The 25,191-nt window shown below is 40.9% G+C and overlaps 2 protein-coding genes across 3 annotated transcripts in view; one reads left to right on the top strand and one right to left on the bottom strand.

Moving 5' to 3' along the window:
• Positions 1-2,631, bottom strand: part of LOC121308557 (RIMS-binding protein 3) — a gene marked incomplete at its 3' end in the record, with an annotated part of 51,429 nt that extends 48,798 nt beyond the window's left edge. Inside the window, exons 1-2 of the mRNA XM_041241019.1 lie at positions 2,622-2,631; positions 1,353-1,378 (exon numbers count right to left, since the gene is read on the bottom strand). Of these exons, the coding sequence (XP_041096953.1) occupies positions 1,353-1,378; positions 2,622-2,631 (36 nt within the window). The remainder of the gene's footprint in view (positions 1-1,352; positions 1,379-2,621) is intronic.
• A 2,964-nt stretch (positions 2,632-5,595) lies between these two features.
• On the top strand, positions 5,596-18,399 carry LOC121308555 (scavenger receptor cysteine-rich domain-containing group B protein). Of its 2 annotated transcripts, none has more exons than XM_041241018.1 (12): positions 5,596-5,937; positions 7,923-8,112; positions 8,960-8,992; positions 10,191-10,229; positions 10,435-10,737; positions 11,016-11,081; positions 11,187-11,501; positions 12,046-12,126; positions 13,096-13,161; positions 14,342-14,653; positions 15,231-15,308; positions 15,970-18,399. In XM_041241018.1, the coding sequence occupies exons 2-12, from the start codon at positions 7,992-7,994 to the stop codon at positions 16,284-16,286; spliced, it is 1,731 nt and encodes a 576-aa protein (XP_041096952.1). In that variant the 5' UTR covers positions 5,596-5,937; positions 7,923-7,991; the 3' UTR covers positions 16,287-18,399. The 2 variants fall into 2 exon arrangements, with proteins under 2 accessions (XP_041096952.1, XP_041096951.1); XM_041241017.1 differs by having other exon boundaries at positions 14,339-14,653; positions 15,970-18,398.
• Positions 18,400-25,191: the final 6,792 nt, after the last annotated feature.

Genomic DNA, 25,191 nt, shown 5'->3' with positions numbered 1-25,191 from the left:
GTGGGGAGGTCAGAGCTCAGTTCAGGGGGACAGCATGCAATCTATAGTTCAGTTGGGCTCATGCAGGAAATCAGGGGGGGTGGTTTAACTAGCAGCATGCACACATGAAGCTTGGAGACTGAAAAATAAATAACACAGTTAGCAGCTATAGCAAAGACAACTTACTGTATGCTACTGCTGTTAAGTTCAAATGAATGGGATACAAACATGCATGTTCAGTGGTTATTAAAAGTTAATGGCAGGGCTGGGGCAAATGCTTGAAAACAAATACTGCATGAAATGTATTCAGAAGCACAACCAAGTTTGTATTCATTGACATAAATGAAGTGGCTTTTAAAAAACACAATGTGAAGGAAATCGGTGCAAAAAATAACAACTTAAATATTATGCAATAGTTTTTTTTCGGTCCGATCAAATCAAGTAGACAGATATATGGTCAGTTTTCGAAGTAAATCATACTTGAACAATAGTCCTTTATATTTATACACAATGCAACAATACAAGAACAAAAACCATGTGCTTGGAAGTTCACTCTAAAATTCCAGGCAGTAACCTCTACTGCTCTCCTTTGTTTTGTAGATAATTTGATGTGGTGCCACTGGGTTTGTCGGTCAACAGAGATTTCTTTAAAGCGATGTGAAATTTGAATTTTTTTTCAGCTAATTAAAAATTAAAGAATATTTGATTATGTTTGAATCTGCAAGAAGTCTAACATTTTCACACATTTGTGCCTACTGTTTCTATATCACTGATTGAAATTTAAATTCTCACACCCAGATGTTTACATGCAGAGGCATATAAAGGATATAAATGACAAATCTGGAGGTGTTCTAATATATTTGCACATGACTCTAGCTGCTGACATATGTTACAAAACACAATGCATGCATTAAAGCAAGGATCTTTTCAGGACATGCACATTGACAAAGATACAGAGAAGTTTGCTTGCTATTGTCTCAATACGGAGGGTTTGCATTCTGCGTTACAGTATCACATCCTTTGGCAGTGAACATGAAATATTTTTCAAGGGCAATTATGTTCCTAAACGTTTTCCAGAATCTGCATAAAAATTGTATTCCGACAACACCTGGGGCGAGAGGTTAATGATCTAATTATCCCAATAATTAACCCTAAATCCCTAGAAAACCCAAAGGGCCCTGTTTAGCAACGAGTGCAAGGGCAAAGTAAAAAAATCCTTAATGGAATTAAGCTGGTTTAATGATATAAAACTTGCAAGAAACAGCTTAGTTGTAGCTTGGACTAGGTGACATTAGACTGAGCAATTCCTGGATAGATTCATAAAGCTGTTTTATTTTACAGCTATAGCCCCAGCAATGTTACACATTACTTACATTTACAAGCAGGCTATATGTGATTCCTGTAAAGAAAAAATATATATCTACAGTTAGGCATTTTATGTTTAATATCTGGGTAACAACTTAGTGCTCATTAACTGCCCCAGCTGGACTTAATCCTTGGGTTTGCAGGCTTTATCTTTAGTACTGTTTGAGGGATTCAAAGTGGCATGTGAAAGAACCAATAGTTTAAATACAGTTTGTTCAGTTGTACTATTCCTAAACCTGGCTACCGTTGGTGGCAATGCATTAACATGTGTGGACTTCCTCAAAACACAGGGGTGAGCTGCTATCATACTAACAGGTCCTGTGCACCTAACCCTTTCAGTCCTGGCGGGACCCCATGCATACTCAATAACGGAGTTCAGGGCTGAAAGGGTTAAAGCTGCAAAGCCCCACGGTGGTATTTCCTGCAGGCGCACAAATTGCAATGCTTCAACATCTGTGCAACCAACCCCTGTCATTCTCTTCCGACTCAACTAGTTGCTATGCCCACGCAATACGCCAACAGCTAGGTTAAGGCTGCGACTCAAACTTGCAGATGTGACATTTTATATAAACTGTAAATGTATTGTGAACAGAAAGTGGCCACATTAATGCAGAATTAATACAATATTTTTTTTTAATAGTAAGCCTCTTTCAAACTTTAAAAATTCCTAAGAACGGGTCAGGTTAGACTGACTCAAAAAAGCAAGTATTTGTCGTATATCACACCTAATTGCGGGGGTATTCCTATATAAATATATTTTTCTAACGTCTGAAAACACATACATTTGTACAAATTTAAAACATAAACAATAACACACAATACCAAACAACCCGTGCCGTTGCAAATAAACCCAGCTCACACAACGCATTACACTTCGACAATGTTATTAAGTCGTCAGCTGGTGTTTAATTTTAAAATTAAATTGAAAATAAACAAAAAAACTCACCTCAAAACTCTGAAATAAGAAACACTGAACCGGAACACGAAACTATTACAAGATTAAAGCGAATTTGGCTTTATGAAATCGTCTTTGAACGACAGAAATACGACCATGCATGCCATGTGCTTTGTTTACAAATGAATCCGACAGTCGTTAACCCCAATCCGGACAAAAACAGGCAAGAATCCGCGACATTAGAGTCGCAGCAAAACAATTATCCACGACTTCTGTTCTGGTCGCCCAATCACCATTCAAGCATTAGGAGCGCACTAGCAGCTGCTAGCGGTCAAATAGAGAATAACAGTTTAAAACCAATTGCAAAACACTTGCGTCATACCACTGACCATCCGCACGTGTAGTATTAACTAAGATTTTGTTTTAATGGATAATGCAATACTGTACACAAATTACTGCATTTAATTTTTTTTCACGTATTACCGTGTAATGTACTGAATGAAACCATGCACAGATGCTAGTTTTCTCACAAAACATCATATTATTACAGTATTTTGTAATTACTGTTTTGCATGTGAATTTTGCAATAAATGAATACAAGATTTAAAAGTATGCCAACTATACCTGTTGCCAAATAGTATTCACTGAGGCATTCTATAAACAATACAGACAAATTCGGTCCCCCTCCAATATATAATGTCACTGTGTTACTGTACAGATTTAAGGTTCACTATGAAATATGAATAACATCTACTGATATTGAGTGAATTGGAATTTGAGAGTTCCGCTCAGCCATCGGATATACAAGGTACATACAATCACAACACTGTGTTAAAGTGCTTTCGTGTAAGGTCAGCAGACACTGTTCAGCCTGCCACAGAAACATACATAGGCTCTGTAGTATGTTGCATGTCTGATGCAGACCATAATGTAATATGTCACACACACAAGCTGTATATTCTAGTTACGGAATGACTATCTGGAAGGTTTCCCTGTAATGGCAATGCTTCTTATGCAGTGGGTGCAGTTTGGCAGCAGACTGTCCCTCCCTTGTCAACGCACGCTCTTCTGAAACACGATGCTTCCCCTTTCTTAAACAATGTTTTGATTCCCAGCTGCCAACATCAGCATATACAGTGCCTTGCAAAAGTATTCAGACCCCTGACCAATTCTCTCATATTACTGAATTACAAATGGTACATTGAAATTTCGTTCTGTTTGATTTTTTTTTTTTTTTTAAACACTTAAACTCAAAATCAATTATTGTAAGGTGACATTGGTTTTATGTTGGGAAATATTTTTAAGAAAAATAAAAAACTGAAATATCTTGCTTGCATAAGTATTCAACCCCCACACATTAACATTTGGTAGAGCCCTTTCACTGCAATAACAGCTTTAAGTCTTTTGGGGTAAGTATGTATTAGCTTTGCACACAGTGTCGGAGTGATTTTGGCCCATTCTTCTTGGCAGATTTGCTCCAGGTTGTTCAGGTTGGTTGGACAATGCTTGTAGACCGCAATTTTCAAATAGTGCCACAGATTCTCAATGGGATTGAGATCAGAACTTTGACTGGGCCACTGTAGGACATGTAGGTAAGGTAATTGTGTCCTCGTTAGGGCAATTTATTTCATCGGTGCAAACTGGGAGCTTCCACAGCACAGGAGTTGAATACTTATGCAAGCAAGATATTTCAGTTTTTTATTTTTCATAAAAATATTTAAAACCAAACACAATATATATATATATATATATATATATATATATATATATATATATATATATATATATAATATATATATATATATATGAGAGTCCTGTTTACCTGGAGATAGCTGTGGGCACACTTGAATCTGGGTGTTGTTATTCATACCAGACTCACCACTTGCTGTGCATTGGGAGTGTAAAAATATACATAGAATATGTGCTTCTTGTATATGCAAGCCAAGGGGAAAATTCGAGAATAAGTTACTTCTCTCTTTGTTCCAAATGTAGAGAGGTTTGATATTTAGGTTAACAGGGTTGTTTTTTGAAGCTGTCAGATATAATATTGCTGGGATTCAGTTATATGACTATCCTTGAGTTATCACAGATGCCAAATTAGTTCATTGTTATAATAAAAAGAACGATTGTGGGCATACGATTGTTAAAATGAATGGTAATCAATCCCCAGCCTCCAGCACCCTCTCTTTACAGTTCCGTAATGATAAGCCTTCAAAACACTTTTTATTTTTAAATCAAATTGAACTTTCTTTGTTATGATTGGTAAATAATTGTAAGCCATTGACGTAATTGAACCACGTTGGTCCACTTGAGCTGGAAGATTGTGGATTGACCATTACATTTAATTTGGAAAACAAAAGCACTGACTGTCCTGGGAATATTACTTTTGTTTGGCGGGGGCGGTGCCAAATAAATCATGGGAACTAAGAAGTAAAAAAGATGAGCGATCCCAAGAGTAGTGCCCAACAATAGGACAGGACCGTGCGATCGTTTGTGTTCATCGATACGAAGGTGAAGGAAATGCGAGAATTAGGGCAGGTGCGAAAACAGGGACCACAGGTGTATACTTTGTGTTCTAAAATCCACTACGAAGGACACACAGACAATGTTTCTCACACTACATAATGGCAGGCTTGATGTTTGACTATCGCTAATCAGTCCCACAGCTAGCTGATGCCTGTCATTGGCTCAGGACAGATAAAACCTTTTTATAGATAAAATATTTTCTTACATACATACACACACACACACACACACACACACACACACACACACACACACACATATATATATATATATATATATATATATATATATATATATATATATATATATATATATATACTTTGAAATATTTAAACAGGTATAAAAACAAATGCTTTTTAAATGTAACTTTAATGACCTACGATAACAGTAATCTCATCATGTTTAATTAAGCCTAGGGAGAACACCCTGTCACAGTCCCTGATTAATAATATTAGTATTAATCCTGGACTGCCTTACTTAATATAACATGAGATAGTCCAAGATTAAGGTCTGTGAAACCAACCACATAACATACAAACAGTGAACAGGATTTAAAGACACAACCCCACCCCCTCCCCCCATATTGAAATAAGGTTGAATGCAAAGACTCAGGTCTAAAGCTATCAAGTATACAGGTATTTAAAAATACATGCAATACCCTTGTCTACTGTGATGACGGTTCCTCTAATATTCCCCCTTCTGCAATTCTGTTCTGTTCTGTCTCAGGGAACCAAGACCACACCTTCAACCAGCAATTTGTAACCTGAGTTGCCCAGGTACTGTTATACACTGGCTTTCCAACGTGTTATTCCTTTAATGAAGTTGTAACCGGGATGTAGGTGAGGACGTTAACATACAATTGGGATTTGTGCCTGACCTGTGCCAGTGAATCCCGGTACTTAATTCCCAGATAACAGATCAATGAGCCTCTGAGTCTCCAGATCAGGATTTCTCTCTCTCTCTCTCTCTCTCTCTCTCTCTCTCTCTCTCTCTCTCTCTCTCTCTCTCTCTCTTTTTTGCACAGTTCTTATGTTTGTCTCTCTGGATCAGTGAACTGCTTAGTGAGGAAAACTGGCATATGTTACTTAAAATCTCAAGAAAAATATAACAGCGACGGTTTGTGGATTTTTAAAAAAAATTTTGTATTCTGGAGAAAAGCTGTCTTGTCTGAGGTATGTTGTTTACCCTTTTAAAAAAGTTGTCTAGCAGCTGTAAATAAAATAAAGAAAACTAATAAAACTAAATAAATGCTAATGAGAGAATTAGATTATAATGTCATTATGCTGGTTCAGTTTTGAACAAAAGAAATGTATTATTATATTAATGTAACCAAAAAGTGTGGAAATGCTAATAATTAATGCACATGGCTGATAAGTTATATTTTATATTAGTTTTTCATCAGGTTTAGAAGTTATGAAAACTAAAATGAATACAGACTATATTACATTTTGATATATTATGTGTGTAATTGCTGAAAAAATAAGAATTTATATAAATAATTCCAGGTTGCAAGGCAATACCAATAAACTTTTGAGGGGAAAAGGTGTCTAAGCTGAATACATTCTAAACAGATGTTTTATTTATACATTTCTATAATGCATTTTCTAAGAAAAAGTCTGTTCTTGCATTGTGTTATTCTTATAATAATCCTTATTTTGTTGCAGTACTCGTTTTTTATATGGCAGAAAAAAAATCTATACAAAAATGGGTAATATGCGTGCAATTAATATAAACTTGAGACTTCCTCTCAAATGTGGAGAGCTCGATAAAAACTCAATTCCTTTTTTCCTATTGAGAGAGTTGTATCCTTTCAGTTATCTCTCTGACTTTTAGGGGTATTTGCAAGGCTGTAATCTTTCAGCTATTCTCAACAGGAAGAGAAAGAGGAGGGAGGGGAAGCTGCAGGATACAAAAGACAACATTATTCCCTCAAGGATCCTCGCTACGTCCCGCATGAATGGAGTATTGAAAAACACAACATTAGGGACGAGATTATTTTTCATCCTTCATAACTGAACCATTTGTCTGTAAGGTTTCAAGTGGTTTGTTAGCATGCTGTTCAAATATGATGGCCCGGCTGCACCAATTTTTTTTGGCATTTCAGCTCCTAATTGAGCGTCGCCTATGTGCTACGGTTGCACAGTATCCTGGGCCCGATGTCGCATGGCTTCTTTCATATTCCCAGCTGTTAGAATCAAACATTATACAAAAACACATGTATTTACTCAGGAAACAATATGAGATTCAGACTGTCGTTCGTTCACTATTGGATTACTGGCTGTGATGTAGGAAGGCCAGATCATCACTGTTAGATCCTCATAGGCGGCTCTCAAAAGTGTGTTTATTGGCTCTGTTTGGGTATTATTATACTGGAGCAAATGCCATTGGTTGGACCATTGGCTGAATTGTTATACTGTTCTCCATCATCAGCCTTCCATTAATGTTGACCAAATCCCCAAATGCAGCAACTGACTAAGTAACACATGTTAGGAGAGTACCAGCCATGTGCTTTTTAAAATTCATCTGGATCAAAGGGCAACCACTCTCTGAGAACTGCTGGAGTTTGGTTTTGTTTGTCCACAGCTCATGGTACCATTGCTTTCCCCGTCTCCACGGCACCCTTCGGCTTGTTGTTTCCTTGACAGCAATGTTCTCCTCCTTACTGCATTGACGCTGTGGGGATGTTTAGCATCGTTTCACTTCAGCCTCCCTCTGGATGATCCTGTCATTATGTTCAGTGGTCTCTCTTGTCCACTCAGGTCATTTTTCCCACATCCACACTATACAAGCCGGTCGATGTTCTGCCATTTTTGAAAATGTCAGATTTCTTTGCCAACCTACTTGGTGGCTGCTCTCAGTCCAACTATACATAGCTGCCTTAAATCAATGGAGATGTTGATTGCTGCTGTCCTTAACTTATTAACCATAAGCAGTCTACACTCTGGAATACTCTTCAGATCTCCGTGGGTAAAAAAGGAAAGTGAACATCCTGGTACCTGTGCTGTATTTCACATGGTTGGATTCCAGCTGGACCATTGGAGGGAGTTTGTAGCTCCAGCACATGAAGGGTTTGGATACTGAATGTGACAAAGTTGTATTGCTGTGTTCAATCGCTGTTTTATCATTGTGTAAAACATCTTTTTAATTTCAACCACAGGAGTTAGAGCTGTGCTTCTTCTAGTCCTCTGCCAGAAGGAACACCACCGCTGAAGTTGTGTGAAAGGAAATGAGAAGAAATAACTGTGCAGATAATCTGCGAAGGGGCTGGAGGCCTGTTATCTGGCTACTGGCTGCTTTCCTGTCATCTCTGCTCATAGTGCTTCTAATGAGCTCAGTTCTGCAGTTTGGTGAGTCCAGGACCATGCTGAAAAGAATCAGTACTGAAGGGAGTCCCCACTGTGGAGTGCAGGGGGAGACAGGGTAGTGATCTTGGTGGGGTCCCCAGTGGAGTCAGGGGGAGACAGGCTGGTGATCTTGGTGAGGTCCCCAGTGGAGTGCAGGGCGAGACAGGCTGGTGATCTTGGTGGGATCCCCAGTGGAGTGCAGGGTGAGACAAGCTGGTGATCTTGGTGAGGGGTCCCCAGTGGAGTGCAGGGTGAGACAGGCTAGTGATCTTGATGAGGGGTCCCCAGTGGAGAGCAGGGGGAGACAAGCTGATGATCTTGGTGAGGGGTCCCCAGTGGAGTGCAGGGTGAGACAGGCTGGTGATCTTGGTGAGGGGTCCCCAGTGGAGTGCAGGGTGAGACAGGCTAGTGAAATTGCTGAGCGGTCCCAAGCGGAGTGCTGGGTGAGACAGGCCGGTGATCTTGGCAGGAGATTCACAGGTTGTGTTGCACTGGGCAAGGAATAAAAAGGCATCCAATGACTTCCAGACTTGGTAACATCTAGTGCACTGGTTCAGCAGGTGAAAGTAGTGATTGGCTTACAGCAGGAACAGAGCTGTGCTGTTCGATCTCCTGCAAGTGCAAACTGGGCTTTTCAAATTTGGTTGAAAAACAGGGGTAAAACTGTTAACATATATATAACTTTCCAAGGTTTTTGTGTTTTAGAACATATCCTGCACAACTGAAAGTAGATTACTGATGGGAAAAGAAAGAAACGCTGCAGTAAATCCAGTGGCTAGGATGTAATAATATTTTGAAACAGTAACATATTTGAAGCACATTATTAATGTGTTGATATTTTCTTTTTAAGGATATCTGAATGTATCAAAACGGGCAGCTCCAGGTGAGTACTTCTTTGGCCGATTTCTATTTAAGCATCCATGCTGCTGTCATCGCTTTTATTCAGTGAAAATATAAATGTCAATTTGACTTGTGACCTAAGATGGCTGCCATATTGTGTTTGTGTGTCTTCTTTGATTCTCACAAGTCGTCACTGATGAATTTTGTTGTAACTTCCAGCTCATATATTTTTTCTTAAGTTTAAGCTATGAAAATTGCAGTTTACAATGTGGTCGACTACACTATCAAATAACTCATTTTAGATAGAGCTCAAACTGTAAACCTGATAAGGGTAATTAATGTCCTAAACACAACTGCCATTACTGTGGGAGCCTTAAATAAACAGCAGGCTCAAGATACCAATACTTGCATTTCAATAATATAAGTTGTATTCCCAGGCGAAATGTTCAGCCTTTGAATGCATTAAAGACATTGCTACCTACCTTTCCCATTCCTCCCTCATGAAACAGGCTGTGGAAGTGTGAGACAAGACTAAGGACTATCAGCCTTACATGTGTACAGTGGGCCTGGGGGGGTGGGCCTGGGTTGGCCAGTTGTGCGCCGCCCCCTGGGAGCTCCCATCCACAGTCGGCAATGGAATAGCCTGGACTTGAACCGGTGACGTCCAGACTATAGGGTGCACCCTGCACTCCACGCGGTGCGTTCCTTTACTGGATGCACCACTCGGGAGCCCCATGCCCCCCGGCACCTCCATGTCTAAAAATTTTAAAAATAAATAAGACATGGAGGTGCCTGTAATGCTAGAGAATCTGGATTATCATATAATACCCTGAACAAAAACCCCGGCAGAACCATTAGCTGACCGCATTATTCCATGCACCGGCAACGCAATAGATCTGGAAGGAAAGAATTGCAGCGCGGTCCTGATGGCACACAAGCGCTCATACCAAACCCCTCAGACAGCTGGCTCTCACCTAGCCTCCTTACTTGTTTGAAAATAAGGCCTATCGCAGATCTCTGTTTGAGATACTAATGCTGAGCTAAACTTTGCAGTTTCCCTTTTTAAGAAGTGCTGAAGCGATGCAAATAACATCATTTTCTGATCTTGATAAAGTCACTGCAGCATGGATTAACCCAGTTGGCTCCTGCCACCCTGCAGTTCCACTCTCCCCCCGACATACACACTTTTGCATCTTAAGTTTGCAGCATGCTCACAACTGTCTTTTCTCTCTCTTACACAGGCAATGGGACCACAGCTGCACCCCCACCCCCTTCACAAGGTTAGTGCTGCAACCTGTTTTATCAAAAGCAGCAGCAGGTGATATGTCCCGTTAAGGCTGAGGCAATCCAATTCAACAAAAATAACTCTTGACCATTTCATCTACTGTGCATCGTAAAAACCTCAGCTCATTTGCATTAGCGTTTTTTTCCCTTCAATTTTGCGCTCAAGTTTATTAGCGTTCTACTCCATCGTCTCTCTCCCAGTCCGCCTCGTCCATGGCCGGAGCCGGTGTGAAGGCCGTGTGGAGATACTGCACAATGGCACATGGGGGACTGTGTGCGATGATGACTGGGACATGAAGGATGCCAACGTGGTGTGCCGGCAGATCGGGTGCGGCCTGGCGCTCGCAGTATCTGGGAGCACAGTGTTTGGGCAAGGCACCGGTCCCATCTACTTGGACAACGTGGACTGCAAGGGCAGCGAATCAGGGCTGAGCGACTGCGGAAGTCTGGGATGGGGAGTCCACAACTGTTACCACTATGAGGATGTGGCTGTGACATGCAATGGTAAACGGTTTGCTTTAAATCTTGCACTGGGACTAGTTGAGTTTGTGGAAGTCATAGGGTTGGGGTGTCAAAACACCTCACAGAGCTGGTCCCAAAGTGGAGTTTAAAGGCGTTGCATTGCCCCATGTGCTCTCATGAAACCAGCTAGGGTTGGTTTGCCTCACTGCACCATAGCGACTGTTGCCCATTGATTGCCAGTCCTCCACTATATAACCTGATAGAACTACAGCAATGTGTAAACTTATAGTAATAGCTTTAATTTTTTTTTTTTTTTACAGATGTGTTTATCCTAGGAGCAAGGGAACATAATCTCACCACTCCTGCTCCACAAAGAAACGGACATGGTAAGCCAATCTTGCTGTCTGTCTCTGCCTGTCAGCATCACACACAGCAATAGTATTTCAAGTAGTATTGCGTGCCTTCATCTTGTACTTGCTCTTGTCTTCCAGGAGAGGGCAGCATCCGCCTGGTTGGTGGTGCCGACTCCTGCCAAGGCAGAGTGGAGGTGTTTTACAGTGGCAGCTGGGGGACTGTGTGCGATGATGACTGGGGAATGAGGGACGCCATCGTGGTGTGCCGGCAGATCGACTGTGGCCCGGCCCAGGGTTTCACCACCAACGCTTACTTCGGCTACGGCACTGGGCTCATACTCCTGGACAACGTGAACTGCGACGGGAACGAGGCTTACCTGTCGTCCTGCTACAGCCTGGGCTGGGGAATCCACAACTGTGGGCATCACGAGGATTCTGGGGTGATCTGTGCAGGTATGATGGCACTAAACACTCACTAGAAATACTGCAATGCCTAATAAAGGTCATTAATGTTCAGGAGCACCTTGTTTATTAACTGTTAATAACTAACAGATATTGGCACTGTGGAATTGTCTCAATATTTTACACATAAACTGTATGTTTAGAGTTAAACAGACTTTTTAGTACTGCAGCTATATGTTCACTGTACGAAAATATTTATTTTCAATATTGTTGGTTCACACAGATCTTTAAAATACAATTAGGTGCAAAATATAAATACTTAGTTTTGTAATAACATTTTTTGCCTGCTGCAGTTTATTCAATCCCATCTGGACTTTCCAGTTCAAATAAAAAAAAATAAAAAAAATAAAAAAAAGCCGGTCACTTCAAATCATTAGACCTTCCCTCCACGCGATCACCCCGGCTGAACCTCTCTTGTTATTCACTTTGTCTGATGGACCAAGCTGCTTACCTGGCCACAGAGAGATGGGGAGAGAGAAGCACCACTTGGGGTTCAATAAGGGTGTTGAGCCTAACTGATATTGTGCAATTCCAGGCTCTGTGACGTCAACGGCTGCTTCCAACATCCCTTCAACGGTGGGCAGAGCCAAAGTGTTTTTACCAGACACTACTGCAGGTATGAGACTGTTAATTGTGTGATTGTTATCCTGGCATGGATAGCAGTTAGAACTAAAGAAATATTATGCATAGTTTTATGCTTCATATGTTCTTTTATTTGCATGATATAACCCTATCCTTATTCTAAAACTAACCCTAGCCCCCTTCACCCTACTTATAAACCTAACCCTTTTCTGAAACAAATATTTACTTACATATATTGTGCAAAAAGACACATTAAGAACATTTTAACGATGCATAATAACATTGTGATTATGTGTTAGTACACATGTATTTAGTATGTAACTGCTATGTAAATACACAGTAAATAGAGACACAACCTAAAGTTTTATCAATATGTTGCTGCTTCTTTTTTGAAAGGGGATATGCAGGCAATTTGAATATAGTGCTGCAGAGTAAAAGCTGCAGCAGCTTCCTGGTACAAAATCACTTCATGGAGTTCAAAGTTCAATAGTACTGCTGCAGTCACACACCATGTGACCAGCAGGTACCATTACAGCATGATATTTGACGTAGAAACATAGAAAATAAATAAGCACGTCTTTAAAGGCAAAATGCTTTAGTCACCTTTACGTTTAATACATTGCGTATGCTAGTTTTATCTCAAACCCTTAACGAAGGGAGAGTTTTATATTCCGTATGTGGACCTGAAATGATGTTACAAAATGAGTAATTTCTGGGGGCCATTGTCATAGACAGTGATTGGTGTGCCTAAAGAGCCAAGCTTGCACTGCCTTGCACTTAGAAGAGGCGCTCACTAGATGGCAGTGTGTCGCTGAAACTGTAAGAGAAATGAAAACAATACGTATATTGGATTGTTCTCATTTAATTAAGAACAAAAATGGATTACTTAATGGATTATTTATAAGAATATTGAAACCTGCACAGCATAAATAGGGGTATTAAATAGACCACACTGCAAAGTTAAAAGCACCTAAACAGACATCTTTTCTTTTTTTCTTCTTAGTTACAGATATCACTGACTCAGTGACTCAGCAGATAACGCTGTCTACAACTCAAGTGGTACCTGCAGGTAAGAACAAAAGCCTGGGGGGTCTGAGCTCTGAAATGAACCTGCTGGGTTATTCACCTGAAGTTTCGGACCTTTTACCAGCTCAAGTGGACCATGGGAGGGTGCTTGACGCCTTACATCAATCACTTACCTTCATTAATCAGTTATTGTTGGCAGGCCATTGAAACGAACGCTATTTGTCTAGGTCACCCATGCACATGGGGTACAAATATTTCATACACAACACAGAACACTCAAACCTGTGACAGTCACTGTACAACCCAGCAAAATCAATCTTCTGTGTGAGATCATTGTTTGGGTGATGTAAACAAGTTTGCCATTATCAGCATATGATTGTGTGTGCACTCCATTCATCAATGGGTTCCTAATTCAACTTGCAAAATGAAATACAACAACCAGTGTCGTTGTTTTTTCTTTTTCTTTTATTGATTCAAAATGTAATTTTAATAGTTTAGGTCAGATTAATTATGTTCTGGCAGGGTAGCGTCACGGCCCAAGATGTTGCCGGCAGGAAAGAGACCCAGAGACAGAAAGCTGCAGTTTTACACTCAAAGCGCACTTTCATTAAGAAAAAAACAAACAGACACAAAATAAACACGGCACAAGGGCTCAAATATAAAGTTCACTCAAAACAAAATAAAACAAAACAGGCTGGCCATTTGCCTTCACTATAAAGCTTCCACTCAAAGAGCAGTTTCACACAGGTACACTTGCCCACCTCCCTTTTGAAACAAAGAATCAGATGTGATGGGCCCTGTTCCAATTCTTATAAAATACAGTGAAACTACTCAAGACTGCTAAAGAAGCCAACAACAGTATTGAACAGTTTCACGAATATCAAACTTGATCTTATTAATAAAAAAAAACTATTGCATTTAGATATTTAAGGGAACAACTGTAGAGAATCGTTAAGTTACCTGTATGTAGAGTTACCAAGTAAAACAACACAGTGTTTAGTTCAGTGTTACTCAACTTTGGCCCTCGAGATCTATTCCAGTCCTGGTCTTTATTCCATCCAGGTCCTAAATTAGTTAATTGCCTCTTAGCAGCTTCAATTAACTACACTAGAACCTGCTTGGAGTAAAAATCTGGACTGGATTGGATCTTGAGGGTTAGAGTTGAGTACCACTGGTTTAGTTTTTAGTTTTTCCCTAACCACTTGCAGACCTCCTACCAGCAGGGGGCTCTATCCGTATGGTGAATGGGAACAGCAGCTGCCAGGGCAGGGTGGAGGTGTTCTACGACAACGCCTGGGGGACGGTGTGCGATGACGACTGGGACATTCTCAACGCCAAGGTGGTCTGCAAGCAGCTGGGCTGTGGCGCTCCCGTTGAAGCCAAGCTGGCTGGCTACTTCGGCTATGGAAGCGGACCCATTCTGCTGGACAACGTGGACTGCGACGGAGACGAAGCGTACCTGACCGACTGCTTCAACCTGGGCTGGGGGCAGCACAACTGTGGCCATCACGAGGACGCAGGGGTCATTTGCAGAGGTACACTTTTCAAAAATTGTTCTTCGCCTCTGCTATACTGCCAGCTATCTGATAGAGGCAATGCACTGATTCAACCAGCGTGCTCCACACTTGGAAATATAACCCGCAGTGATTGCAAAATGACCTTAGCAAGTCTTTCAGCAATGCCCTTCACAGGTGTAGGAAGGTAAACTAGATTCAAAACTGCAAACCATCGGGAACTTGCCCTTTCTGTTCCAGACCAGGTCAGTTACTGACTGTGATTCCCTTTAATTTGAGTTGCGTTCTTTAAAGGTGCTTGCCATTGCTGTTTCACTGCCACAGACATATTTCACTGAGCAGCAGAGCCATCGAGTGCACAGCAGAGCCATCGAGTGCACAGCAGAGCCGTTGAGTGCACAGCAGAGCCGTTGAGTGCACAGCAGAGCCATCGAGTGCACAGCAGGGCCGTTGAGTGCACAGCAGAGCCATCGAGTGCACAGCAGAGCCATTGAGTGCACAGCAGGGCGTTGCCTGAAAAACAAAAGGACACTTAAACCAAAGCGGCGTTAATTCTGTGCGTTTTGTAGTATGTTGAACCTGTTCTTCTTCATGTCAGGTATTGAAACACCCACAAAGCAGTCTAAAGAATACCTCACAGAAGTCACCACAACCTCGACCCCTGCACCTCAAGAAGGTGAGTGTGCTTTTGTAACACTTTTCAGCTCACCATAATAAAGGGGGAGATGAAATCAAACTTTTTCGCTCCACAATAGAGGGCACATTAGTTTGCGTATTCATCTCGGTACCAAATCTATTGATTTATAGTGCTGCTAAATATTTTTGTAAGGAATCTAAGTCCTTTCCCTACTTTTTGCTTCAGATTCACATATCTTCTGTTGCATTTTTTTTTTTGTTTGGGGCGTAGACCAAATCAAAGAAATTCAATAATTATAATCCTCGCCAGAACTTTTGCAGGTTGGGATTCTATAATTAATCCAGCAGATATCTAAATGCATCATTGCATGGTTGTTAATTTGATAGAAATTGATCAGTTAGACTCTACAGTGTAAAATAAAATGATATACACTTGATGTTTATTGTTTTATGTTATTATCACATATTATATCCTCGCTTATATATTACTAACACATAACAATATAATATGCACAAGTTTTTCAGTTTTCACAAGGCTTTTGTTTCAGGTTTCACAAGGCTATTATTCCACACGTGGAATAATAAAGTGTACTCCACACGTGGGTTATGGACTGTCTTGGCTTGCTGATTTTCTGAGTCTGTGAAAGCCTCAGCTCAGACAGGACGTTGTCTCTGATTTGCTCCCCTGTGCTCTCTCTCAGGGGCGGTGAGGCTGGTGGGTGGCAGGCATCGCTGTGAGGGCCGTGTGGAGCTGTACATGGAGTCTCGCTGGGGCACGGTGTGTGACGATGCTTGGGATCTGAACGGCGCCCTGGTGGTGTGCAGGCAGCTCAGCTGTGGGGGCGCCACTGCGGCCAGGGAACAGGCTTACTTCGGCCAGGGCAGCGGCACCATATTCCTGGACAATGTCAAATGCAGAGGCAGCGAGATCTCCCTCCTGCACTGCTCTCATATCCGCTGGGACGTCCACAACTGCAACCACTCCGAGGACGCCGGGGTGACCTGCGAACGATCTTGATCAGCTTCAAAATCTTAAAGAGCTGCAGAACACGCCGTAGCATTGACAGGAAACGCATCCCACTTTACTGTACTCTCTGCCTTGTGTTGTACTGCAACCCCGCAGAATATGCAAGGTCTAAGAGTAAGTCATTTAATGTCATGGTGATCACATCATAATCACGATTGTTTTGAGATTTTTATTTGCACAGATCAGCCAGGGAATTATTCTCAGTGGGGTTCAACGCCTTCTAATCTGCCCTTCGCTGCCTGCTGTCTTTGTATCAAAAACCTTTCCTATCCCTGCAACAAAGCTGCTGCTTTGGCTATTGTGGGAACAGAAGAATTGCATGAGCTTTGTTGCAGGAGGGAGCGTTGATCTGGGTACAGAATGCTGTGATGGACAAAAAGTTGTTGCAGGAACACCGCTGCAGGAAGTGTAAATAAAAATACCAAAACAAGAAAAAAAGACGCCACTACAAAATGTACAACACATGAAACAGCAAAAGCTCAGTGGTAATGCTTTTCTTGCAGCCACTTTGGGGTGTTCTGTAACCCTTTCAAGGTGTAGTAACTAAGGTTTTGAAATCAATTTTCCAGCTCTTGACTAGCTTCAGCAGTCTTTTCCCTGCCCCTTTTATGATTTGGTAATTTTTTTGGTGTTTTCTTAACTCAATCTTAACTACATAATTAAGCAGCCCTGTCCTCCATATCGGTCTGCATTGCGAAGGCTCTTTGTTCGAAAGTGAGGACTATAACCCGGACCAGCGTGAGGGAAAAGTGTGCTCTTTACTGTTGCATTGTGAAATATTCCGCTCCACAGTGATCAAGGGAACAGTGAAAATGGCACTGAAGCTAAAGAAAACCTTAGGGACGACCCCTTTACTGGTACCCTGAACATATGTAAATCTATACACTGTGTAAATAACCTTATCAATTACTGTTATGCACTTTATAAATGTCAAAAATATTTTTTTGCTCTAAAACGTTAGGTTTCTAAATAGCTACGGTTCTTATAAAGCTTTTTAATGGTGTTTAATAGTTGAAGGTTTCTAAATAATTTATTGCAGATAAAAAAAAAGAATTCATACAACTCTCAAGGTCAAATTTATATATAATTCAAAATATGACATTACATGACATTTCTGTGTAGTATGAGAAGTTCCCATCACCCTCAAATTATTGAAGTCTGATCCTAACCTCCATTTACATAAAACAAGGCAAGATTCTGGGGGAATTTGTCCTTGAAAGTAACAGGGATTCACTGTCATACTCTTGTATGAATGTTTGCCCAAGGCAAACTCAGAGAGCTATCTCCATTTCCATTGACTTTTGAAATAATCTATTTAATCAGTGCCTGTTTGATATCATGTTTCTTAAACTTAAGAGTAGGCAGAGCCAAAGGTCCCAAATCCAGCATCTTATTAGCATTGCCACCTAAATCAATCACAAAATGTTTCTTTATCGGTTACGTTGTTGTGGGTCACTGTAGGTTCCAGGAAGCAGCAGCTCGATCTGCATTGTATCTGTTTTATTGTAACATATCTATCTATCTATATATCACACACACACACGCACGCACACACACACACACGCGCGCGCACACACACACAATAGCAAACAATAGGACAGAAAAGGGAAAGGGAATCAGTGCTGATAAGAGTTAAGGAAATTGATTCTAAAGTATATGTTATCACTCCTCTAAAGAGAAACGAACATGAACAATGTAACGCACATGTGCCAGGGCTCCACTTCTTGCCCATCTTTGTGTTTTCTGGATGCTGCATAATGATTGGTAACCAATGTTTAAAACCTAATTAATGCTGTATATTATCAGTAAAATATTATATTGAAAGACTGCAGTGCAAGCGTGTTAAACAGAATGGAAAACATCCTATGCAAGGTGTGTGGATACGTCACTTCCTAACTCAATGAACTGATACCTGGCTAGGACAAGTCTGCCCATATAAAAAAAAAAAAAACGCTATAGTTCCCAGCAGTAATGAATAAATTACTGCTGCATGCCTCTATTGCACCCCTAGTGGTCATGTTGATACTGACCTCATTGTAGAAATTCCACCTTGCACAGTCTTGATCACAGATTGCCCCAAAGGTAAAACATGCTGGTGACTTTATTAAACATGCAAAACACCCATGAGTGCAGAATCAGTAATAAAGTATGATTAAGAACTCATGAATTAATAAACAGGTAAGAATGAAATATTGTGCAAGGCCACCGGGTATAGAATTCAGTCAATAGCGAGAAGATCTTTTGCTGCTGAAAATTGCAGTGTCTTCCTGGAGATGACATCTTGACTTGTTTAACTATTTAGTTTCTCCTGGTTTTGTGACTACAATACTGGCACTTAAAACACAACCGAAAAAGGCAGGAGAAGACTTCATGCACTGGACTGCATCACTCAACTGTACTGAGAAGAAGGAAGAACTGGACTGCAGTGCACTTCCAGCTTAGACAGTAGACTGAGAAAATGTTCATTTACAAAACGGAATAATTTTAGGATCTATTGAAGCCTAGTACACACACATATGGAGGGTCCTTACAACAGCAAACTACATTAACATAGATTCATTTTTTGTAAAACGGCAAGGATCTATAAAATGGGAATTTTGAAAAAATGAAGTAATTACTCAGGAAGTTCATTCTTGAAATCCAATAACTAGTGCTATTGTCCCTCAATGTCATGAGCAATACATTTACACAAAACAAATGTATCCGATTCGTTTTATTGGGTTGCAGGAATAAGCTGTTAGCGTTGACGTTTTCATGGGTTTGGAATATACCCATCCATCCTCCCTTCTCACAAAGAAAGTCAATTCACCTGCCCTACTGTCTGCAGTAACTGCTGACATTGGTTATTATCGATTTCCAATTGAATAAAAACGGTGTAGCGCTGATAAGGCTGGAGGTGATAAGACTGCCTGCGGGAAATTAAGAGCCAGTGGTTTTTAAATACAAAATGAGGCATGGTCAGGATCAGGCTCAATACAATAAGAGACGTGTCATTTTGGGTGAAGGAACAACTCATACATACATTTTCTACAACTGGACTATGCAGGTTATCACAAAGGTGTTTGAACTTCATGACTATAAAGCAGAGTTAATTGTAAGCTTAGAATGGGCAGACAGAATCTTGAAACAGCTGTGATACAAACCGTGTCCTTTTGTGGAAACGGCCTGTCCCTCACATTGATTGATTTGTCCTGCAAATTGAAGCCCTGGCATGTACTATATTGGAAAATGCATAAAAGCTGCATCTCCCAGGTTATTTTCAGTCACATTGGGCAAGGCAGCAGATGTGACTGTTTTGCTAACAGAGCTGCTTGTTTTAATACAGAGCTGGTTGTAGGTTAATAGTCAATATTCAAATCTACAAAAATGACAAGTGCCTTTTGTTAGTCACAGTCTCAACAGTGGTGATCTGGCAGGTTATTCGAAAGATCAGAATTCGCTGCATATTTCACCCTCAGGTTTACTGCTGTACAAAAATGCTGTACAAACTATACAATGTAGCAAATATTTCCATTAATTAAAACATGCAATACACAGCTTGCATGTTGTTGATTTTGTCAGCTTTAGACAGGTTCCACCAAAACGGGTTGACTACATAACTACACGGTATCTGTACTACAGCACTGAATATTGCACTGCATCCCGGTAACAGTTCCAATCACTAACAAAAATGGTGCAACGCGTTTTTATATAATTAATAGTGCAGTTCCAAATGTCACTGCAACAGCACACGCAACTTCATTTTAGAAGTGTTCCAGAATATCTCCCTTTGCATCAAATCCCTATGTAATATTGGAAATGTAGTTCTCCAAACTGGGCGTTTCCTCGCTTGTCTTTGAGAGAAAACGCCATTTTAGGAAAACAACTACATCTCCCAGCGGCCACTCGTGCTGAAAACTGGACAGTGGACGCCTCTGATTCGCTACACTGTCTCCATGCAAGAAGTCCTGGTTTCCCTAATAAGGGTTGTTACGTCACGCCCCGGACGACACGCCTTCTTTTCAGCCTGCGTGACGTAACCGCGGGGTAGTGTAAGGTAGGGGGGGTCGAGAGGGGTGTCCCGTCGGCACGCACAGACAGCAGGGAGCAGCTGCACTAGGAAGATCGCATTGCAATTTCACTGCATTGGGAGCGACATTTGAACATTTTCTCCAAATTTTTACATAAGCGTCTTCAAGAGAAATAAAAAAAAATGGTAGACCGCGAGCAGCTGGTGCAGAAAGCCAGGCTGGCCGAACAAGCAGAGAGATATGATGATATGGCAGCTGCAATGAAAGCGGTATGTTTCTTCTTCAAATGATCGTTGCTTTTAATTTGTGGGGTTTTGTTGGTATCCCTCTATGAAATCTCCATGTATCTACTAGTATCAATTATTCTAATTAAACTGTGCATAGGGCGTGCAAGGGTCATGTCAAAACGTTATTGTACTGACGTAACAAAATCTAAGGCATGTTGTATTTAAATGCAGTGTAATATTTAATATATTGTTTTTTTTTTTGTGTGTGTGAAATATCCTTCCTGTCATATTATGGGGTCGTGTTATCAATATAATAATACAATATTGGCAAACACACAAAACAAATGCAAATACATGGCATTGTATTGGGTGGTAATTAGAATACTTTCATTTGTTAGAAAGTGCTCCAGTGGATTCAAAGATAACGCGAAAGGTGCCCGATTGCGGACTAGGTATTTGATCTTGGGGCGGTGCCTTCTGTTGCTCCGCTTCTTTTTCATTATTCAGCATTTTTTCAAATACCGAATTATCGATGGTCGGCTGTACTACCGCTATTCCGTCAAAGCATTGACTGTATAGACAATTCCATTTAAAATAATATTTTCATGTAAAATTGTAACGTAGAGCGGTGAATTAACACAATGATATGCCACACGCAGAAACACACCACAACTAGGTAATTTTGCTGATTTTGCTTTCGTTGATTTTGCTGTAACTGCAGCAGTGCTACTATACACAGTAACATATAGCGTACCCCCCTTAGTTTTCATTTACGAAATGAATATTTAAAACAGTCTATTCTCATTATGAATATTATTATTATGAATTATGCCTCAGCTCAAAAACGAGGATCCAGGTGATCTTGGGATCGCACTACATGCTTTTGTGTCATTTTTAATACATCAGATTCTTAAAAAAAAAAATCATAATTCACACATTTCAATTGCATCGGTAGCAATATTAAGAAGGAGGACATCGTCTCTGATCTCATCCTTGCACGGTGGAAACGTGGGAGGCAGCAGAAACCCTTCCAGAAGGTTCTGCGTTTGTCGTATTGCAGAGAAAGGCTGGGTTCAGTATATTCTCAGACAGAATCGGGTTTGGTTCCTGCTGTCGTCTCAGTTCTTCGCAGCTCGTGTGTTTGGGGGGTGGCGGGGGGGCTACGTTTCCGAATGGAACCCGAAGCCTCTTCACAGGAGGCGTGTCGTCGCAGTCTGTGCCAGGATGCAGATGTGACTGTAGTGTATTGCACCATTCCTCCTCCGCACCACATGCATTCCTCTTGAAATGGTCTTAGCCATTAATAACGTGTGACTTTCTCTTTGTGGGTTTGCAGCAAGATTTGAAACTTGAGCGTGACGGGAGTGTCAGTGCAAGTAATAAAACATTGCATGCAGTGCTACTCTACATGAATTAAAATAGAGGTGTGGTTATTCTCAGCTGCGAACCCATTTAAAGGGCCTTGCCACTGGTGGATGATAAGCAATAATCAGGCATCATGTACTGGAATTTGCACACAAAACAAAAAAGTGTACCAGCTTGGTTCAGGCGATGCATTGTGAGCATCTGAAAACAAAACATACTGGTAGGACTACAATTAGATGATCTTACATGTCATGTGTGTGTGTGTGTATATATATATATATATATATATATATATATATATATATATATATATATATATATATATATATATATATATATATATATAAATATGGGGAGTTTTAATGTCTTGACAAAAATGTTAAACAGCCTCGCCCTGCTGAAGATATGTGGAGCATAGAAAGTGGCAATTAGGTCAAGGAGTCACTCTTTCATAGTGTCATTGTGTTTGCATCCGAGAAACAGGGATTGCAGTAGAATGCTTACGAGAGGAACTGGAAATTCTCGTGCATTGGGGAGTCTGTCACCCTAAAATCAAATGCACGGTCATCGTTGCACACTGATTATAGGGTGTGTTGCATGTTGCTGACTGGCTCTCTGATTTTCAATGGAGACTGCTCTCTGCACCTGAGGGTAAAGAAAATCGAAAGGCAGCTAGCTAGCTTCATGGACTTTATTGCAGCAGTGTCATGGAGAGTGTTGGGTTCCTTTCTGAAAGGGATCTGCGTTGTACTCCTTTTAATAATCTGTCATGACTGTTCTGTATGATTCTCTGTTGTTGTTTAGGTTTAGATCAGGCTTATTATGTTTTCCAGCAAAAGTGCTTCTGTGACGACTCTGCAGAGTGAGTGAGGTGGGGAATGACACCAGTGTTGCACAGGCTTAAATCCAAAGTGTTTCACATGTGGGCTTCAGTGCACAGCGCAACGCTAATATGCTTCCCCACCTCGCTCTCCCTGCAAACAGCCTTAAGGAGTCTTATATTGAATCATATAGAAAAAACATGATATGGTATTAAAAAAAGTGAGAAATTACTTAATTGCAATATGTAGACAATTTGCTTTTAAGGAGAACTGTAGGACAGTGTACGTTCCTTGAGTGAGCAAGTGTGTTGATTTTAATTTGACATGGCTACATAGGACACTGTGGCCGGGCTGGTTCTCTGAGTTCTTCCTCATTGACCTGTGCAGTGGCAGCACAGCGACCCTTTGGGTATCATAGTGGATTCTGGGTGTGTCCAAACCCTGCACTCAGTGGGATTCCCCTGCACTTCCAATCCCAGCCACAGAGCAGTATAGAGCACATGTACTGCGCAGTACAGTGCAGGGTGATGCAGGCTACATGGACTGAAGTCAATTATTAGGTTACTTGTACATTGTCCTGGCAGGTTACATTGCCTATGCAAGTGGGTGTGTTTTGCACTACTAAGACCCATTTCTTTATGAAGTGGCGCAATTTTTAATGTCATTTTTTCAATCATTCTTCTTAACATAAGGGTGTATCAACAAGTATTCAGAGGTTTCATTATCTAAATCGGACTTAAGCAGTTACAAAGATACATGGTAAGAAGATAAAGCACCAGTGTAACTTGGGAAGGCTGTTACAGGATATCGAAGCCATTTCTATCTCACAGCTAAAACATGCAGACGGTGACCCAGGACAAGGCTCGCTAAAGCAAAATTGTTAATTGAAAAGGTAGTTATTTTTAAACCTTTTTAAGCAGAGTAATGTGTTTTTTTTTTAAATGTAGTGCATAATTATAAAGTAAATTAGCTGAATTGTATTCAATCTTACTGTAGTAACAGCATTTCTTGGAGCACAATGGGGATTTTGAATGTAAACAGCCAGAGGTAGGTGGATTCAAAATGATATCTAAATTCCATTAACAGCCTGTCATCAACGATTTTATTCATGCAAACCCTCCTGCTGGCAGCACCTCCCGTCACTGCACACTGGTTTGCGGCGAAGTAGTTAACCTCTCGTCAGCATCTGCAGCTTCAAACCATTCTGCAGATATTACACAAGTCAAAGGTCACCCGTACGCATCCCATTTCTGTACTGTAGCAGTATAATATGTCCACAGCCTTCATCTTTAGCCAGCATTATTTTGTTAAAGCAGATTTTGAAACCCAGCTTTATGGTTTTTGGCACTGGCGTCTCAATAGGTAATGTCCACCGTCAGTGTAGGCTGGCGTGCTCAACTGGGCTGAGCGACAGAAAGAGTCCCATTGAAACCGGTTTGATCTAGATTTGCTGTTGATGGAAATAAACAAGGCTGATTTCAAGCCAGTCTCAGTGACAGATGGAAACGTAGCTTTAGTCGCTACAAACCCAATCCCACCCTCTCCCTGCACTATACTGGAGCCAAAAGAGATTCTTTTGCTGTTGTATTTGCCCTTGTTCTATCTCACAGTACAACTCTTTGTGAATCTACAATTAGAGGAATTTGTTTTTAGCCTCCATACAGCTGGCGATGCTGCTGTGCGCCAGTAATCCTGAGATATCACAACACAGAACACATTGGGGTTTTAACAAGAGGAGGATCTCTGATTCAATAGGAGCACAATGAATGAAAGAAAGGACACCAGCTTGGTCAGGGGACACTGGGTTGTGTTCAGTGCATGAAAGCTTTTGTTTGTGCCTTCTGAAGCTTCACTTCCGAAACACTGAGTCAGCCCTAAGAGCTCACTGCAGCTGCGCTGTTCTTAACAGCCTGAAGGTATGTTGGCTAAGTTGCTTATTCGTGCTTGAAAGCCCCTGATGATGTCACTGTGATGTCATTTTGGTTTGCAAGCCACCTGTAATAACTTCATTACAGCGCTGGATAAATAAGTTACCCATGCTTACTGTAATGATGTCATAATTAGTAGGTTACCCATGCTTACTGTAATGATGTCATAATTAGTAGGTTACCCATGCTTACTGTAATGATGTCATAATTAGTAGGTTACCCATGCTTACTGTAATGATGTCATCCAAGTTAGTAATAAGCCAAGTGCTATATCAACCTGCCACTATAAATCTTCCATAAGATGCCACAGGGCTTTGCATGTTTCAAACAATGCCTTTATCAGTAGCTCTGGGATCCAAAATAGTTTGTGCACCCCGTCAAATGAGCATTGCCATATCTATCATACCTTCGAGGATTCTCAAAGCCAGTAACAGCGTTCAACCTCTTTCATCTCAACTAACTGAAACCAAGGGATCTGTTTGTTCAGAGAATCACATTATTGCTTTCAAATTGCTCATATGAAACAACCAGAAATAATTACGCCT

The sequence above is a fragment of the Polyodon spathula genome, unplaced genomic scaffold (assembly GCF_017654505.1).
Source record: "Polyodon spathula isolate WHYD16114869_AA unplaced genomic scaffold, ASM1765450v1 scaffolds_739, whole genome shotgun sequence".
Taxonomy (NCBI): Eukaryota; Metazoa; Chordata; class Actinopteri; order Acipenseriformes; family Polyodontidae; genus Polyodon; species Polyodon spathula.
The sequence above is the reverse complement of the archived record's forward strand: the minus strand, read 5'-3'. Positions and strand labels throughout refer to the sequence as shown.